The following is a 19943-nucleotide window of genomic DNA, read 5'->3' on the forward strand; positions in this document are numbered from 1 at the left end:
GTTTCACACATTCACATTGAGGTAAAAAAGCCAAGAGGATAAAGGAACAGAGAAGATAAGGTTATAAAACAAGGAGGATAAGGTTATAGTTATAATTTACACAATATTTAAACAAGAAATGTCGGCATGTAGGATGTTACATACAGTTTGGTATCGTAATACAGTTGGTATCGTAAGGGTTTGTGCAATTATGCATTTGGTGCAAAAATAGTAATCATAGTGCAAAAATAGTCAACATATGCATGCCTGTATCAGAATAATAGATCATAAAGATGTGGAAATACTGTGATATTATGATATTAAAGTCTGTATTATAAATTGTCACCCTTACATTAAGAGTGGTTGAAAATTGGAATTGTGGCATCAATCCATCCAAGCAAATACAGTAGTATCGATCAATACTGATCCGATATAGATATCTGTTGCTTGACAATATCATGATTCTTGAATAACTGACTCCCCACCTCCAATGAATTAGTTTATCATTACAATAAGCACAGAAAAATATTTCAGGAACTAAAATGTGTATGTGATTTTATTAAAGAACCACAATGCAAAATATAATGGTATAAAAAATAAAAATATTTCGAAATCAAGGTCAGTAGTGTAAATAAAGCATCATTTGGCTCTTATTCCCAGGCTCTCTGCTGAAGGACGACTTTTTGCTCTGTTGAAATAGTGACAACAGTTTTTTTGTTCAGGAACGGTAACATTTTACTAGTTTTGGTTGCAGCTCTTCACGTTTCATGTTTTATTTGTGTGTTTATGTATATTTCTGGTATTGACAAAGTAGCTTTAAAAATGCACACCGTGCCGTGCTTCCCGTTTACGAGTCATTTTTAGCTTCTGGTAGAGATGGGTGGATCGATCTGGCTGTTTTCTCACTCTCCTGTTGGCCTCACCTCTGCCTGGTAGGCAGGCCAGCCAGTGGCCAGCTAGGGGGAGGAACTGAAAGCATACCTGTCTGTCAATCAATCAGGCATCAACTCAGAGTAGAGGAGGGCTCTGGGCAAGAGGTTGTCACAGAGATTACTTTACTGTCAACATAAATGTTTTCCTGTTTTTTTATACTTGTTTTGATCATCTCATCTCATCTCATTAGCTGCACCGCTTATCCTCAGTAGGGTCGCGGGGGTGCTGGAGCCCATCCAAGCAATCATCGGACAGGGGACACCCTGAATTTGTCGCCAGCCAATAGGAGGGCACACAGGGTCAGACAGCTCGCTCATTCACACCTAGGGACAATTTGGACCGGCCAATCCACCTGAAATGCAAGTCTTTGGAATGTGGGAGGAAACCGGAGTGCCCGGAGGAAACCCACGCAAGCACGGGGAGAACATACAAACTCCGCACAGGAAGTCCGGTTGCTGGATTTGAACCCACACAGGAGGTTCCCAAGACCTTAGAACTGTGCCGCACATGCGCTAACCACTGCGCCGCCGCGCTGCCCTGTTTTGATCATAAATTTGTTATTGTTTCAAGGGGAAAATGAAAATAATAAATAAAAAAGACCATTCTCTTGATACCCGTTTCGACTCTGCCGGTAGCCGACGACCACGTCATCGCCGATTGCTAATTTTATCGCGGTATGCTTGCTGTGAGTCGGTGCCACGTAAGGTTTGTCAGGTTTATTAGCGCTTAAAAAAGATTTGAAATCATTAATAAAGGGAGAAATTGGTAAAGGACGTAGGGTATGAGATTGAGAGACTGTTGGTTTATAAGCACTTACTGTGCACTTAAAATTAAAGTTGCTGTAAATTTATATGAATGTACACACAAAAATATTTTTAGCGCAGGTAACAAGGACGGTCTCTGGTGGTAGCCTTTGCGACTGCTCGTGAACTGGGTTTTCCTTCATACAGCGAGGTAGATTTTGTTGGAACCGCCCATCTCTGTCTGTCCCTCACCCCCTCATTAGACCCGCCCCCCCGGAGGAAAACAAAGCCTTTATAACAAGGACAGTATAAACACCTTCTTTGTTCCTTTATCTCTTTGTTTTGCTTGTCCTCACTGTAAAATGTGGTCCTGGAGTGCCACGTCCAATTTCGTTGTCACAATACATCCCATGTTGTAACAATGACAATAAAGGTACATTCTATTCTATTCTATTTTTATTGAAAACAAAAACTTCCATACTGAACTACTTGTGTTTAGAGGTGCTCGTGTAATGGTACCACTGCACTTCTAAAAGGATGATTTAAAGCGTAAACAACAAATCTGACCAGATGATGAAGGTGCCATATCTGAGTCCAATCCGGAGGCTTCTCTTGATACTGGTCAACATGGAAAGTAGTATTTGTTTCATGTGGGAGAGCAAACCCGAGCCAAAAAAAAGCTGAAGGGACAGGGATAGGCACTATGTCATAATTACTGATGTGAACCACCTATGCCGCTCATTTGGCGCCAACCGCCACAGGTTCTGATTGGCTCCCTGTCACTATTTGAACCCAGTCCTGTCAGTCCCCTGTTGTCAGTCCGTCTGCGAATCTCAGTGTATACTAGGCAAGCCTTTTTTGACCCTGACTCCCACCTGTCCCATTTCTGCTCCCGTCTGCCTCCTAAGACCTGTGTTGCTCCTCGCCACGTCTGTTCTCCCGTCCTGGCTTACGACCTCTTTTTGCACCCCGACTACGTCTACTCTCCCGTTCTGGCTTACGGCTCGCTTCCGACACCAACCACGCCTTGCTCTCCCAGTCCTGGCTACCGACCCGTTTTTCTGTCCCTGACACAGGCATCACTCACTACGGAAGACCCACATCCGCGTTCGGAGCACAATCCGAGTACGAGAGCGACTTGCTTCCAGCGCCAAGCGAACACCAGACCGTGGGCGTAGCCCTTTCTCTTTCCCCCAATAAAACTTGTGAGAAACGTAACACAACTGGGTCCTGTTTCCGTTCTGGTCCTGAGACACTAGGCTGTACCCACCCAAGACACACCACAGGAAGTAGTGCCCATATTTCCCAGACGATGACGGGATCAGTGAACCGCATACCATTTACAGGTTTGGTGTCCAAAAAACCCAACTTGAGGTCAATGCATCTGTAGCCGTGCAATCCGTTGTGGTTTCCTTCCATCAGTTCATCAATCTACAGTAGTTTTTTTCAACATTCTCACAACATGATAGCTTTTGTCGAGGAACACAATCGGCTTTGTCTTCCCAGAAAGTCTTTTCGCTGGTCAAAACACTGGAGCAATTTAGTCAATTGGAGTGGAAATGTCTGCAATGTAATCATGCATCTCTACTCCTGACCTTTTTGGCACTGGATTCTAACTGCTCGCTTCAGCTGTGCCGAGAATGTTTTTCAGGCAAATCAGTCAAACGAGTGCTCAGAGTTGTCGGGCTTGATTTTGCCTGAGGGTTGTCTGCTTGGGAAACCTTCCCCACTCTGCCGGTCTTGATTTTGGCATATAGTGTGCCTGTGGAGACGTTTGACTTTTGGTTCTCTTTTGTTCAAACAAATGGTGTTTTTCTTCTCTTGGATGTTCATGAATATGAATTGTATAATTAGGTGTTCAATGCATAAACAACTCACTTGAAAGAATGATGATTATGGCATTACAGTGGAACCTCGGTTCTCGACCATAATCCGTTCCAGAACCCTGTTCCAAAACCGATCTGTTCAATCACCGAAATCGTTTTTCCCATTAAACGTAATGTAAAATCGTTTTAATCCGTTCCAACACCCTGAATGTTTACCATGAACGTAAACATGAAGCTAACCCAGGCTAATCGTATGTTCGCGTTAGCGTAATCTTCTGTACGAAAGATTATGCTAAAATGAACGTGTAAAAATAAAAAAAATAGGTCGTTTACACGTCATTTAGCACCCGGGTCTCCACAAAAAGTGGTGAGCGGTTAAAGGATAAAGAAAATAATTATGAATAGGATTTATTACCTTTGTGGTGGTCTGCAGCAGCCATGCTCTATTCCCTCGAAAGAAGGGAAACTCGCACACCTTCTAACAGTGCATTATGAACATGTGAATACATGAACAGTAATCCCTCGGTTATCGTGGTTAATGGGGACCGAGACCACCCGCGAAAACTGAAAATCCGCGAAGTAGCGGCGCCCTTTCAAAAATGCTTAAAAAAACGTATACAGGTATATAGTATACCCCTCTGCCATTAAACCGAAGTGATCGCTGGCATGATGGCAAGGAGTTATTGGGTGACTTATCCAGAACTCTTCACACTGGAACTGAATGTACGAAAACATGACCCACAAGTGTAGCCATGTCTTACATCATCAATTTACACGGAATAGGACTGCGGCGAAACCACTACGAACCACTCGGTATGATTGTATTAACCGCCCTCAACCACATGCAGCCATTGCAGTGCAGTTTATTTCGCTTGTAAACACTACCGGTTACATTTTGAAAATAAAAACAGTGAAAATGTGATATTTGATGAGTGTTTGTGAAGCGTTTTGGGAAACGACAGTTAAAAAAATGGTCTGTGTTCATTTTAATGAAAGTGAAAGAGCTACCCTCTGACAATAACAACATACTTTAGCTAGCGGCATCGAACGGCTTTTACAACAAATACACGAATCCACGCACCATTAGCCGTGTTTAGGTAGTACAAACAACCGCTCGCTTTTGGTATAATAAAGTCAAACTTGAGATGAAATGTGACTGGAGAGAATATACTTACGTCGCGTCGCTGAGTTCCTCCTCGATAAGCTGAGTGCCACATAAGAAGGGGGTGAGGTGGGAGGAGTTGAAGGGGGGGGAGCGGTAACTCACCAGCATTGTGTCAGGGCCTCCCCCTCCCCTTCACCATAAGAGTGTCCACACCGTGTCCTCAGTTGACATAAGCTCATGCTTGCTCAAGTCAATAAATGCTTTTATTGAGAAGGTTAGGTATATTTTTTCGACCCGCGAAGCTCCGAACCCGCAAAAGTGGAACTGCAAACTAGCGAGGTTCCACTGTAGATTAAATCGAAGTGGAACACTGGAAAATGACATAGCCCAAAAACAGAAGTAGTACTATTTTGCCATTGTTTACCAAAGCGCTCAAATCAACATGTAATATGTATGATAAACACTTCTCAATTAAATTACAACATTTTCTAGCCTTATTCAAACACATACAATCTACTTATTAAAAAAAAGGATAATATTTTGGGCAAGAAACTGCATCTTTTTATGAAATGATCAACAACCATAAAAAATGGATAACTTCCTTCCATTCTAGGTGAAATGTAGAATTTGCTTGCAGGACTTATCTTACATAACAGGAACACATCCACAAGACTTTATCGTGCAGTGCAAAAAAAAAAGGTTAAAAAAAAAAAAAAAAGGGACTGCAGAGTGCAGCCTGACTGCTGATATGTGGAGTTCCACCGAAAGGGAGGCCAATTTGGCTGTTACCTGTCATTGTGTCGACAGTGAAAATCAAGCGTTGTCATCAGTTTTGGGAGTGGAAAATTTCCCTCACAGAACACTGCTGAAAATATGCCACAAGTGAAAACACAATTAGAGAGGGCCCGTTCACAGATATAGCTGCAAACACGATTACGTGTGTGAGAAGCAGGGTTGGGTATGGTTACTTTAATTTGATTACTTTCAATTACTTTTGGATGACTCCAATACCAAATATGCTAAAAAAAGACAAAAGAAACTAAATATGAATAAAATTACTAAATTTTGTGCAGGCCTGGGGAGTAACGGAATACATGGAACGGCAAAAATGATGTTGGCAAGCTCTCATCTCATTAGCTGCACCGCTTATCCTCAGTAGGGTCGCAGGGGTGCTGGAGCCCAACCCAGCAATCATCGGGCAGTGGGCAGGGGACACCCTGAACTGGTTGCTAGCCAATCGCAGGGCACACAGGTACAGACAACTCGGTCGCTCATTCCCACCTAGGGACAATTTGGACCGGCCAATCCATGTGAAATGCATGTTTTTGGAATGTGGGAGGAAACCGGAGTGCCCGGAGAAAACCCACACCAGCACGGGGAGAACATACAAACTCCGCACAGTAAGTTCGGTAGCTGGATTTGATCCCACACAGGAGGTTCCCAAGACCTTAGAACTGTGCCGCGCACGCGCTAACCACTGCGCCGTGTTGGCAAGCTGTTTGGATTTATTTTCATTTTGTTTCTGTCGCATTTTATGTTAGTTTTGCCGGAGATCAAAGAGATCAAAGCCAGGAGAGAAAGCTTACCATGTGTTGTGAGTCATCATTTTACTCATATTTAGTTTATTTTGTCTTTTATTAGCATATGTGGTGTTGGAGTAATCCAAAAGTATTTGAAAGTAATCAAGTTAAAGTAACCCTACCCAACCCTGGCAGGTACAACATTAGTCACACTGTTTGGCTAGCATATGAATTGAACTTAAAGGGATACCCAATTTCCAAAACATACAAATGTGCAAAAATAGTACATGATTTTTGCATACTTGACTGGAGAAACAAAACAAATAGCACATCCAGTTGAAAAACAGACAGCGACTGTAGTATTCTGTGAATTCTTAGCGCTCATTTCAGCTTGGAGTGATTAAAACTTTGCTTACCGTATCACTGGGGGACTTCTGACTTTGTTGTCCAAGTTGATCATCAAAGAGTACGTTTACCTGCCGTCGTGTGCAGCATGCGTTCCCTGTTTTACTTCGCGTAATTTTAGGTATGTGATTGTGATTTTTCCTCTCCTGTTTTTTACCAGTTGGCTTACAATTAATATAACATTGTACAAATAGCTCCCCCGTTAGCATGCGCGCACCCGAAGGCATCCAGTTTCATTTGGTCTAGGTTAGCCCTGTTAGCAGTCTGCTAGCTATCCAGTCTGCCGTGCTCATTGTTTTTTCTCCCGCCTGGGTTTGTGTTTGTTGCTGCCATGGCTCGCGGTTATCCTGGCTGCTTGGTGCATGTTTTCAGTCAGCCAACACCCCCCTCCCCCTGTTTTTTTTTCTTTTGCCGATCATTCCCAGTTTTAACTCCATAACTGCCGGCTAGCCTCCTGTGCTCGTTTAACCCATGTTAGCTCTCTGTGTTATTTTTGCCAGTTCGCCCCATGCATTTGTTGTACCATTGCGGCACCCACCTGCGACACAGCGCCAAGCCATTCTCCACAAAAACTACCAAAACCTGTCTTAAAACACTCAAAACCTTTTCGACAAATTAACATGTAAACCAATAGGGTAACTGACTCTCTTTGGTGCTAGTGTGCTTCACATGACATCAGGAAGTTAAACGCCAGACGAGACTGTCTTCAAAATGCATTATCCTTGAAAGCAAATGCAATATACCAATGAAAGATAAAGAAGTATTATGCAAAAATAAGTTCTATTTTCTCACATTTTGTATGCTTTAGAATTTGGGAATCCCTTTAAGATTGTCCAAGGCCATTGAAGCTTTATACCACAGGTGTCAAACGGGCGGCCCACGGGCCAGATCAGGCCCGCTAAGGGATTGATTCAGACAACAATCAAAGAAGCGCAAGAGAAAAACAAGCTGCAGGTTGAAATATGTCAACTTGATGTTGCCAAAGCCATGCGCCACAAACAAAGACACTGTACTTGTATTTCTTTCTCTCTCTCCCACCCCTTTTCTCCCACTTTCTGTCTCTGTTTCTTTCACTCTCTGTGTCTTTTTAACTTCTTTTGCTCTAATTTCCTTTTTTCTCTTTCTCTCTTCCTACCCCTCGCTCTTTCTTTTCTCGTTTCTCTCCTTCTGTATTTCTATTTCTCTTTGGATTTATTTCTTCCTCTCCCTTTCTTTCCCCCTCTCTCACAACTTCTCTTTTTATCTCTTTTGTTTCTCACGCTCTCCTCCTCTCTCTCTCTTTTCTGTGTCCCACCCCCTCTCCTTTTCCCTCCCTCTTTCTCTTATTTCTTTCTCTTTTTCTTTCTCTTTTATCTACTAGTCCGGCCCCTGACAGAATGTTTGTTCTATTGTGTGGCCCCCGAGTTAAAATGAGTTTGACACCCCTGCTTTAGACGGACTGAAAACCGAGTGTGTGTGAGAAGCTGGACATTTCCCTTCAACCCCTTAGAGCAATATAAGTAAGTGATATGGCTGGCAATCATGTTTATTAATTTTAATAATGACAGTAATGTTAATAACTCCAATCATTGCTCTAAATCAACAATAATGAATTTTATTTTACCCCGGATGACAGCCTGTGGCGTCCGGCGGACACGGAAAAGAAGGGAAAAAGAGCCGATGTCATCTCCAATGCTACAAGTCTGAGGCACCACACAAAAATCAATGGACCCACTCCAGTACCAGGAAGCACATCAATTAATTTACCTGACCTTCTATAAGCCTCCAATGGAATTTTTATATACGCTCTCATCATCAGTGCAGAGTGAACCATTTGTCTTATTGGCAGGAGAAATTGCTTCAAGACAGTGAAGTCACCTCAGCCCAAAAATGCTACAACAGTTAATGTTTCTAAATAAAAACGTTTGAATAAGCCTTGGTCGGATCGTGTAATGTATTCATTTAAATGCATGCTTTGACATTTTAAATCCATCAATGGTGCAATTAACACAGCAATGCAGGGTGGACAGTTTGGGAAATCTACCACAAAAGACATCTAGATGTCATCCGCCCATGCCTACGAAAATTGTTGAGAATAAAACTTCACTGACAACAGACCAGGAAACCAGACATCAAATATAGTGTTGGAATAATGTACATAAGTTATTCAACTTTACTATAATGTATGTGTGCTATATGTTTGCTTGTGAGATATTACACAAATAGGATATTCTCTCAGCAAAAGTCTTCCACTACACCCTGGCAAGAGAGAATACATGGTGTGAATCAGTTACAGATTCGACCTGAAGGCCAAGAATATTTTCTTGAGTATATCGGAAGAGAGTTAATCAGTCACATTTCAAATAACTAGTTGTTGTGCAAGAACTGGTTTTAAACTGGAACATTTAACCTTCAAATGCATTCTTTCTGTTTAGCAGTCGAAACCACCTTGTAACTAGGGTGTTCCTTTTCTGAATAAAAGGCAAGGTGAGGGAAGGCTGCTTTGGAGTGAGTTGGAGGAACTGTAACCAAAAGCAGTTTTCCGTTCGCTTCCCTTGCAAATAAACCATACACAATTCTCTGTGTGTTTTTTGTATACAGGTTTTTGTTACAAGAGTTGGGTTGAACCTGACATGGAGCTATGTGGAAAACTGGAAACCTAAATACACATTCATTATGAGATAATGTGATGCAACGTCACAAGACACATAAGGCTGAGGGAGCTGACTGGAAGAGAGAACACACGCAGGGGGACAAGATACCTGGGGGTATTGCACAAACCCAAATGAGGAATTAAGCCGGTATATATTTATTTCCTTGGTTGATTTTAGCCTCAAGTCGGTTGCATGAAAGCCCCTCTACTTTATTTTAGTGTAAAAAAAAAAAAATAATCTCTCAGTTTTTTCATATCACCATAGCAACATTGGTCACTCAGGGATAAAATGTATTCAATAACCATTTATGTCACGGTTGCCCATGGCTCCCAATTGGACCCGCCCGTTTGGCGCCAGCTGCGGCTCGTTGACTGATTGGCTTCCCTCCTATTTGAGCTCAGTGCTCTCACTCACCATTTGTCAGTTTGTCAACGAACCTCTGCACCCGCAAGATGTGTGTTTTGACTCTGTCCGGTATCCTGTCCGGTATCGATACCGTCTATTTCGTCCAGTGTCTGGTATTGTTCCCGTCTATCTAATTCTGTCTGATCTCTGTCTCCTGTATCGGTTATCAATCCTGTCAATCCCGTTCTGTCCAGTATTGGCTTGTGTAACTAGCATCGATCTCGTCGTCTCTGCCTTCCTGTTGTTCCACGCCAGACTTCTGTCTTTCTTCTTCCGCCCAGCAATCGCCAAATCACTAGTGTGTTAATGTGCATGACTGCCATATTCCCGTAAAATGAAGCTTGTGTGAGAAACGTTACGCATCTGGGTCCTCCTCCTGTTCTGTTTCATGAAAATATATGCTTTATCATTCAGCTTACATTGGTAACCTACCCTACATGTAATAATAGCAAATGGCAAGGTATCGTTTCTAAACACACATGTATTTACAAACAATGGGTGTGAATGATTTCCCGGTTTGGCAGTGAATGTGTTAACTGTTTTTAACAGTTGAGTGAATACAGTATTACTCCTGAACCAACACACCACACTATACAAACTCGACACTGCCCTCTAACAGCCGGAGAGATTTTCTGGGTGCATTCATTCAAAGCATTTCATAGAAATGACCTTGAGACTCAAAAAGGCAATTAAAGTCATAAAATGATTTTTCAAAAGTGTTTTGTTTTTCTGGTGTTACCTTAAAAATTTGTAAAAGTCAAACTGTTTTCAGATTGAAAAGAACAAGAAAAAAAAACACATTCAAAACAGTCCCAGCGAACTTATCTGCCCAAGTGTAAACCAATTCCATATTTTTTCATTTTGATACTGCATTCAAGAACAAATGTCTTTAAAGAATTGATCATTTGGATATCATGCAAATTGGGAAAAAAAACTATCAATCCATTAAACATAATATTCAATTACACTTCTGCGACTGGCTGGCAACCAGTTCAGGGTGTCCCCTGCCCACTGCCTGGAGATAGCTGAGATGGGCTCCAGCACCCCCGTGACCCTACTGAGGATAAGCGGTTCAAATAATGGATGAATAGACCTTGAGACTCCCTTCTTGTTTTGACATTTATGGCAGGCTGGATCTGGCCCATCGACTGTATGTTGACATGGCTGATCTAAAATGCATCACAAGGATAAAAAAACAATAATAAGATAGATAGATGGATAGATACTTTATTCATCCCCGTAGGGAAATTCACACCTTCCAGCAGTCTACCCCGTTGTTTATTAACAGATTAACATGATGCTCTAAGGGTGCTTGTAGCGGAGTGGATGACGTCACGCTAGTCCAAAAGTTCGACATCCCTGCGGCAGATGGACATCTTTTCTTTGTGAAAATCCAGGGATAAGCCACCTCGTGTTAGCAAGTCCGCCTCCTCTCCGATTCCCCCTGGCTTTTGTGTCTCTGTTTAGCAGCGTTGAAGCCGGATAGCTCCGGGTAGCTCCGGGTGGCTACACGTTAGCGTCCGGAAAGCCACGTATCCGCAAAACACAGCAACTGCGCTCCCTGTGCGCTTCGATGTTTTCCACCAGCACTCGATGATCTTATTTGGTCGTGAGTTCGCATTTACCATGATTACGGATGGTACCGAAGACTTATAACGCCGCTAGCCGCTTATCTAGCTCCGGCTCTTCTTCCACGATAGGCCCCTTCATCACGCCGGCACGAAAATTCTTCAGGGCAAGGAGTTGATTCCTTGATTAGACGCATTTTTGTGCGCTAAAACCCATGTCCATAGGATAGAAGTAATCCATAGTGTAGTTGTCAAAACGGGAAGAAAAAACACCGAAGATAGGAGCAGACAATAAAACAATAGGGCAGCTGCTGGAAAAGGCCGCTTTTGATCTTATAAGCGGTTCTCGGTGTATTATAATTGGCATCTTCTTCACTCTTATAACAATACTTTCAAGTAGACCTCAAACCTTAAATGAGACATACTAAGTGAAACGATTTTGCTTTGCTACCGCCACATATTACACATACTGGACTACACACGTCTCAAAAGGAGTGTATAACAAAAGCATACATAGGATATAGTGGAAGTTTGGTTTTATAGTGACATACTGTGTGAAATCACAGGTCAATTGATGCTCTATCTTGTGGTTAATGGTGCCTGACACTAAACGGTTGTATTAATAATTGCGAATCGAGCAAAAATAGGTAAATTCTGGAACAGAACTGTATGTTGCTCCAATTGTCTATATGGAATGTTGGATTAGGCCTCTCATATGTTAAAAGGAAGACTTAAGGTGATCCACTAGGTTGCTGTGACTGTCTTTGCTTGGTGCCTTCCTATCTATAAGCCAGGGATGGCGAACCCGGTCCTCGAGAGCTGCATGTTTTAAAGGTTTCTATGCTCATACGTTGTTGATGCAAATGGTCAGCTTGTTAGCAAGCTGTGTGGAAGCTCGATAATAATCCAGGTGATTGGAATCACTTGTATTGAAGCAGAGAAACTCCGAAAACATGCAGGACATGCAGCTCTCGAGGACCGGGTTGGGCACCCCTGCTCTAAGCACTTTTTCACACATTATCCAGTTTGAAGCAATGGCGTCTATTGGGTCACACATTGGCAAAGTGGTGAGGCTAAGTCCGCATTGCTTGAGTGAGCGGCCAAGACACTAAACGACTAGGGACTGTTTTGGATAAGACAGACTTTTCATGCTTAAAAAGACAGCCAGACAGCTCCGCATTTAATCTTCTTACATCCACTAAATTGTTATCAAGAATAAGCAGTCACCTGCTTCTTATTTCTTGTACAGCAAGCATTTATGATAAAACACCCAGGCCTGGCTGAATTTTACAAAACTTAATAGATTGTTTTATTACGATTTTCTTGACAATGAAAGTAAGAAACGTGCTAAACCTGATGATGTCTCAGGACAATGAATTTAGTATGGCACAGTGGTGGAGAGTCTTGGCTCCTGAAGGACCAAGCATGCTCATTCTCAGTACTACAAAACTTTGCTCTTTAGGTTCCTGAAAACACGCATTTTTTATTCCATTTTATTGAACTGATGTATATGTTATTGTTAAAGTGGCTATTTAGAGGGAACATTTTGTACTTTTTTAAATATAAGGTTCAACTTATCTATAGTGTTATTATAAGATAACACTATTTTTTTTGTTTTTCTTCATGGTTCTGTTCAGATCTTCTGACTCTGGCTCCACATACGAGAAAATGAATGACAAAGTTGGATCCAAGACTGTTCTGAGTTACCTCTATGTCTGTCCAACTAACAAGAAAAAGGTAAGATGCTGCATGATTGTATAAGCCATATTTCTTCCCTGGGGCCATCACCACCCTAAACAAGACTGAAAAAAATATGTTTTGTCTATGTGAAACATATTGGGTATCCAGATCTTATTTATCAACTTGATTTTATGTTGCAATTAATGTACTTATGTACTTAAACTTAGGCCAGTTTCTAAGCACTCTGTTAATATAAATAGTAATATCTGGGCCTATTTATCCTGACATTATTTATGTCTTATTCTCGTTCAAGATTTTATTATGTATTTATCTAATGTCTAATCTCTTTGAAAACAATGTCCACTGCATTGTTATTAATGACAATAAAGATAATTCTAATTCTAATTTATTTTAAGACTAAAATCAATTTTTGGAAACATGGTTATTGAATAAGTTGTTTACACGTTACATAAATTGTATCCATAAATCTCTGTATTCTTTTTTTAATCAAACATTTTGTACTATCTGGGCCCTCAAAATAAGGAAATATATCAAATTAAATATACACTTTATTGATGCCTAAATGATAATGCGAGCAAGTCATCACTTTAAAATGAATTGGAATGATCTAGTTCATAACGCCACTTGTACACAAACTGTTCGGTGCTGGGCAAAGCTTTTTTCTATCGTGTTTTTAAGGTTTTTTTTTTTTTCACACAGCTTATTTCTTGCATTTTTTCACACCTAATAAAAGTATTTTGCATTTTGTTTAATGCAAATTGTGTGTCTGTCCTTTTGTCTAAAAACACAGTGACTCTCAGTAAGACTGTAACCTAGCATCTGATCTTTTGTAATACGGCCAATTATGCAGACATTTTCTTCCATATATTTGTGGTCTAATAGCAGGGGGCTATGAGCACACCATACGCAGTGTGGGGAATTATGTCAAGGTAGTATTTTGTTTGTTCACCTATAATTGGTATAATCGGTTATAGAGGCACGTTGCTAATTAAGCAATGTGACCGCCACCTCCTCTTCTCCACCTACTAATCTGGAACCACACTAACCCTTCAATCGTGCACTCCTCAAGAGTTTCGATACATGAAGCCCTCGCTGTTTGGCGGTTGATGTTTCGCGATTTCGATACTTTGCAGATTTTCATCGTGCTTTCTGTTCTGCAGCAGACAACACACTGCAAATGCTATCGCGGGGGCAGGTCGCGGAGGGGTCTGTGTGTGAGGGTTGGGTGGGTGTGACCGTCTAATTTACGGCTGAAGTAGGCTGGTGTATGCTGTCTGTCAAACAGCCGGGCGGGCGCACTAGACAATGTGTCCACCTGAAGCACTACGACAGTTAGTATTTTAGCAGCTCGTTACATTAAACATCTCATCTCATCTCATTAGCTGGAGCCCATCCCAGCAATCATCGGGCAGTGGGCAGGGGACACCCCGAACTGGTTGCCAGCCAATCGCAGGGCACACAGGGACAGACACCTCGCTCCCTCATTCACACCTAGGGACAATTTGGACCGGCCAATCCACCTGAAATGCATGTCTTTGGAATGTGGGAGGAAACCGGAGTGCCCGGAGAAAACCCACGCAAGCACGGGGAGAACTTACAAACTCCGCACAGGAAGTCCGGTAGCTGGATTTGAACGCACACAGGAGGTTCCCAAGACCTTAGAACTGTGCCTGCACACGCGCTAACCACTGCGCCGCCGTGCTGCCCTACATTGAACATACATTGATCAATTAAATCAGATTCTTTAGAAAGTCGTAAGAGTACAAAGGTGGTAGGGCGCCCGCTCCGAGACTGGGAGGTCTCTGGTTCAAGCCTCGGCCGAGTCATACCTAAGACTTACAACATTGGTACTCATTGCCTCCCTGCTTGACGCTCGACATTAAGGGTTGAAATTGGGGGGTTTGGTCACCTAATGACTCCCAACACAGCAGTTGGGTCTAAAATGAAGGGCGCCCTGCTTGGCTGCGGCTGCATCGGCTCGCTACAGTTTAACTGTACGGGTCGGGTGTATCGACATTTCGTTCTGTGTGCATGGTTACAAAGAATGGCAATAAAAGTAAATCCGATCCGAAAATGCTAAACACCAGCAGGTGCTCCGTGGATTCTTATCAAGTCTGGGCCGGGCCAGCAAATCCAGTTAATTAGTCGGGCTCGGTCCGGGTCGGGTTTAATACCCCTCGGGCCTGCGTCGGGCTCGGGTGTTTTTTTTTGGCCCGATCTTACCTCTACCGGTCACACAGCCGTTTGCGGCTGAATCACGGCCAGAAATTTCTGCCTGTGAGGCGGACGCTATTGGAGGCTTTGAGATCGCCATACAGACGAGATACAGCAGTGCTTAACACGCGGTCGGAAATTCGCGCGCGGGTGGCAGCGCGAAAAAGTTTTGCGCTGCTCTATTCTTTAGAGCGCGGGTACACAGCCTTTCACGGGCGTATCGAGGCTGAACCACGGCCAGAGATTTCTGGCCGTGAAGCAGACGCTGTTGGGCGCTGTTGGACGCTTAGAGACCGCCATATAGACGAGATACAGCAGTGCTTTACTCGCGGTCGGAAATTCACACGCGGTTGGCCGCGCGAAAAAGTTTTGAGCTGCTCAAAACTTTGAGCACGTGTTAACCGCAGGCGGCACACGAGGTAATGACGCGGAAATGACGCGGAACGACGTGCTCTGGCCGGGGCCAGGGCGTGGTTACACATGGGTAGGACGGGGTATTTCAGCGGGTAATCGTGGGTGGAGCATGGTAATAGCATGTTCTGCGCCTGTATCGCGGTGTTATCACGTGAAATTAAGTCAAACGCCTATCTCCGCGTATATACAGGGCGATTTGCCGAGCACACGTCAGTTGTGCTCGAGACGTCAAGGGGTGGACATGGATCTCCGTCACCGTAGTGACCTCGTCTTAATCCATTTTTATTTCTTGATATTTCTTTTCATTTCATAACAAGATAATAAAATAAAAATGAAAAACTATTACAATAATAACATAATGGCTTCTTCGGTGCCATAGCTTGAAATCTTGATCTTCACGGGACTGTGTCTTGAGCGGTTATGATTTCTACAGCCCGGTGTTATGCCGAGAAATACATCCCTGCCGAGATTTGCATCCCCTCGCTACTACAACCACTTTTACCTCGTTTTATCTCACTTTTATATCACTTTTAGGGAATGTAATGGCGAACATATAACCAAGTTTGGTTTTATAGTGACATACTGCGAAGGAGTCGGATTTGGGCACAACACCAGCTCGGGAGCTTTTATACCCGTGGTCCACACGGCGTCTGTTTTGCGGGCATACCACCGATGAACAGCGGGTTGGCCAATTTTGCGCATTTTCCATCGCGGGCAACCACGGGCAAAAAAAAAACGCAAAATTTTAGCCGTGATTCAGCCGCAAACGGCTGTGTGACCGGCCCCTAAGTTGCAGCAGGGAATTGGACACATTATTTGGTGCTGGTAAAACAAGGGAGTCGAGTATAATTCTCACTTGGCAATTAAGAATTTAATGTATCACTCTGGTCATTTCGATTGCAAGAAGCCAAGGAGTTTAGCCTACAATGGGCTGTCTTTCTCCTCCATCCGGGTGAAATGAAATGATCTGCATTTCTATAGCGCTTTTCAAGTCTATGACTTCCCAAAGCGCTTTACATTGTGCTTCACATTTCCTAATAGCGGCCGTGATCTGTGCAGCCATGTGAGGTGCTGACCTGCTTATTGGGGGTATTGGGGGTTCAGTGTCTTACCCAAGGACACTTCGACATGTAACACGGACAAGCCGGGATTCGAACTGGGATCCCTTAATCCTAAAACGATCGCTCTACCTCCTGAGCGACTGCCGCCCCTGTTTTTGCTGCCATTGATCTTAATCATCCAAACTTCAAATCACACGCAATCAAAGGGAGATGCCTACATCATTCTATCTTTCTATCTATCTATCTATCTATCTATCTATCTATCTATCTATCTATCTATCTATCTATCTATCTATCTATCTATCTATCTATCTATCTATCTATCTATCTATCTATCTATCTATCTATCTATCTATCTATCTATCTATCTATCTATCTATCTATCTATCTATCTTGGTCATATCCCTCAAAAGGGGTGACCGACAGCAAGACAAACACAAACAACAACAAAGAAAATAAAAGGGGAAAAAAAAGCAAAAAACACACACAAAAAGTTTTGGACCATGGCCAACCCAAATGCCCAAACACCCAAACAAGTTAGGCACCTCGGCACCTAAGTTGGTCATGCTTTCGTCCCTCCAGATGAAATGGGACACCAGAAAGCGGCCATGTCATTCGGGTCAGGTGACACAACACACTATTTTGTTCAACAGTAGGTCCCGGCAGCTTTCACTGGTTTACCCCTGCCGCATCATACGGGTGCCCAGCCCATCCTTAAGAACGCGTCCACAATCCCACTATCCTTTCACAACACCTCTCCACTCCTTCCTATCACCAACAGGAGCTCTAGCTTCTATTATATTTAGACCTCTTTCCTGCAGTGCACTCATAACACCATCCATCCACGTCAATCGCAGCCTTCCTCTTGGTCTCCTTCCATTTACTCTGCCTACATCATAATGGGATGAAACAACACCTTAAGCTCAATGGTTGCAATTTTGAATTTTCATCTGGAAAACTTGCTTCCTGTGTGTCCAGGGCACCTTCTTTGTGGCGAGTTGACTTACTAACGTTAGGAGTAGACGTGACGTTGACAATAACCCTCAAAGGGTGGTCCCCAAGCAAAGTGCAGGGACACTGATTGGGACAGCAAACGGGTGTGTTTCTTCGGTTAGCAGTCCGGTAGCAAGGCAATAATTGTAGTCCGAGATGCTGACGAGGGGTCGGTGTTCCCTTAAATCTAAAGAGCTGAGGCGGTAATCTAAGAGTTTGTCTGGTGGTATTTGGGATCCGAAAAGGGAGGTAATGGTTCGATAAACTGGAATATTAAGACACAAGTACAAGATACATTACATAAAAGCCATGAACCAGCACAAATCCACAGGTTTTTAAGTAGTGACCAGGGAGTGTCGTGATCAGTGTTCTCTCTAAGCTGCGCTCGTGCGCAATTGCACACTGCTCGAACATTCTCAGCGCACAAGAAAATCCTGCCAGCGCACAAAAATGAGGGCTCAAAATTACTGATTAAGAAGCGACTTAAGTCAAAGTTACAGTGCATAAAGGTAAAAATACATGGGTTCCCCTGAAGTTGTGTCCTAAATGCGCTATTTTGAAGTCGAGTCGAAGTAGAAAGAAGTCGAGTAAAGTTAGTAGAGAACCGGCTTCTTCGGCTCGGCTCACTAAAAGGAACCGGCTCTTTCGGGTCCTACACGGCCCCTTAGGTTGTTTTTGCTTCTTTAATCCCAACATGACCAAATATGATGTAAAATTATGCACAAAATGACTTAAAGGAAGGGGGAATAGAACAAAAAAGAAAAAAATACCAAAATGAAAAAGTAGTGAAAAGTTGAGAAAAAAAGAAACAAAAGGAAGAGAAAAAAAGATGGAAAAAATTAGAAAAAAGCCAGAAAAAAAGAAAAGAAAGAAATGTAGGAAAAAAGTAAATAGAGAACAAAAAGAAAAAAGTAACAGCTCGGAAAAAATAAACACAAAGAGATTTTTTTTAAAGGAATTAAAAAAAAAAGTGGAAAAAAAACACGGAAAAAAAGAAGAAAAAGTTTGTGTTGCATTCAAATAATTTCATATTCCATCAAGTGAATCTTGTTGCCAACATTATACTTCCACTAAAAAATGTGATTAAGTACAGTTCTGTATCTTAATATTATGCGATAAAATATATCAGGAAATAAAAAGAAATGGATATCTTGTGAAAGAATTGTAAGAACAAACGATGTTTGTTGGCCGTACAACCTTTGCAATAGTACATGAGTCAATTCATTCAAAAGAGAAAAATAATTTTGCATTGCCGGGAAACTCAGCAAAATGTAACTTGATGTCAAGTTTTGGACATGTTTGATCATTAATAATCTTGCCACACTTGGGATTATGGTCGCTCACTGTTGTTCCAAGCGTTGCTCACCGACTTTGTGTGAACGCTCAGACCCGTAAGGAAAATTAGAGGGAACATTGGTCGTGATATGAGGGAAATCGAGAAAAGTGACCGCATCTGTGAGAAGAAAAATTCAATCCATAATCTATTGACCAAATAAGGCAAAGTCAAGAAAGATAGCAGAGAGATAGAGAAGGAACCTACAGAGAAACGGGAACTATTTGCAGGATGGTGACTAAACGTATCAGGGTAGGTGTGATCCAAGACAATGCCTAAGTAACAGCAGGAAACTGCCACACATTTTTAAACCTGTAAAAAAATAACTTTGTCACAAGCATTATCTTCGTCATCTAAGCCAAGGAGGACGCTATGTGAACTGCTGCAAAGACGCGGCGGCAGTAGCGCAGATAGACAAACCCAATTAAGGCGTCCGGCGTCATCCCAAATCACCAGAGACATGCATCGTCTTCATCATATTCCAGCCATGGTGGAATCTGTAGACGACGGCAGATAAGTCAGTGGCGTTGTTGTGCCGTAAGAAACAACGCTGGTCAGCCTCTACTTTTGCGGGGGCGAGGACACAACACAGCAACTCGCTGTTTTTCACTACAAAACCCTGGCACCGGGTCCAGTTAGAGCCAATTATGTAAGATAAGAGTGGACTAAATAGTTTAACTTTTCAAAAAGACCCTTTCTAAGAAAAACAGTGGAACCTCGGTTCTCGACCATAATCCGTTCCAGAATCCTGTTCGAAAACCGATTTGTTCGATCACCGAAATCATTTTTCCCATTGAAAATAATGTAAATCGTTTTAATCCGTTCCAACACCCTGAATGTTTACCTTGAATGTTTAACGTAAACATAAAGCTAACCCAGGCTAATCGTACGTCCGCGTTATCGTAATCTTCCGTACGAAAGATTACGCTAACATGAACGTGTAAAAATAAAAAAAATCAGGTCGTTTACAAGTCATTTAGAACCCGGGTCTCCACAACAAGTGGTGAGCGGTTCATTGGAAAGGGGGCTCCGTTCCAACACCCTGAAAGTTGGGCTCCGTTCCAACACCCACATAAAGCTAACCCTAGCTAATCGTTTGTTCGCGTTATT

At 42.6% G+C, this 19943-nt stretch overlaps 1 protein-coding gene across 1 annotated transcript in view; it reads left to right on the plus strand.

Annotated features, from left to right (window-relative positions):
* Nucleotides 1-19943, plus strand: part of sorcs3a (sortilin related VPS10 domain containing receptor 3a) — a 333093-nt gene that overhangs the window by 170947 nt on the left and 142203 nt on the right. Inside the window, exon 3 of the mRNA XM_088341620.1 lies at nt 12755-12854. Coding sequence (XP_088197746.1) covers nt 12755-12854 — 100 coding nt within the window. The remainder of the gene's footprint in view (nt 1-12754; nt 12855-19943) is intronic.

The sequence above is a fragment of the Urocampus carinirostris genome, chromosome 8 (genome assembly GCF_059441175.1).
Source record: "Urocampus carinirostris isolate Australia breed hairy pipefish chromosome 8, RoL_Ucar_1.0, whole genome shotgun sequence".
Classification (NCBI taxonomy): Eukaryota; Metazoa; Chordata; class Actinopteri; order Syngnathiformes; family Syngnathidae; genus Urocampus; species Urocampus carinirostris.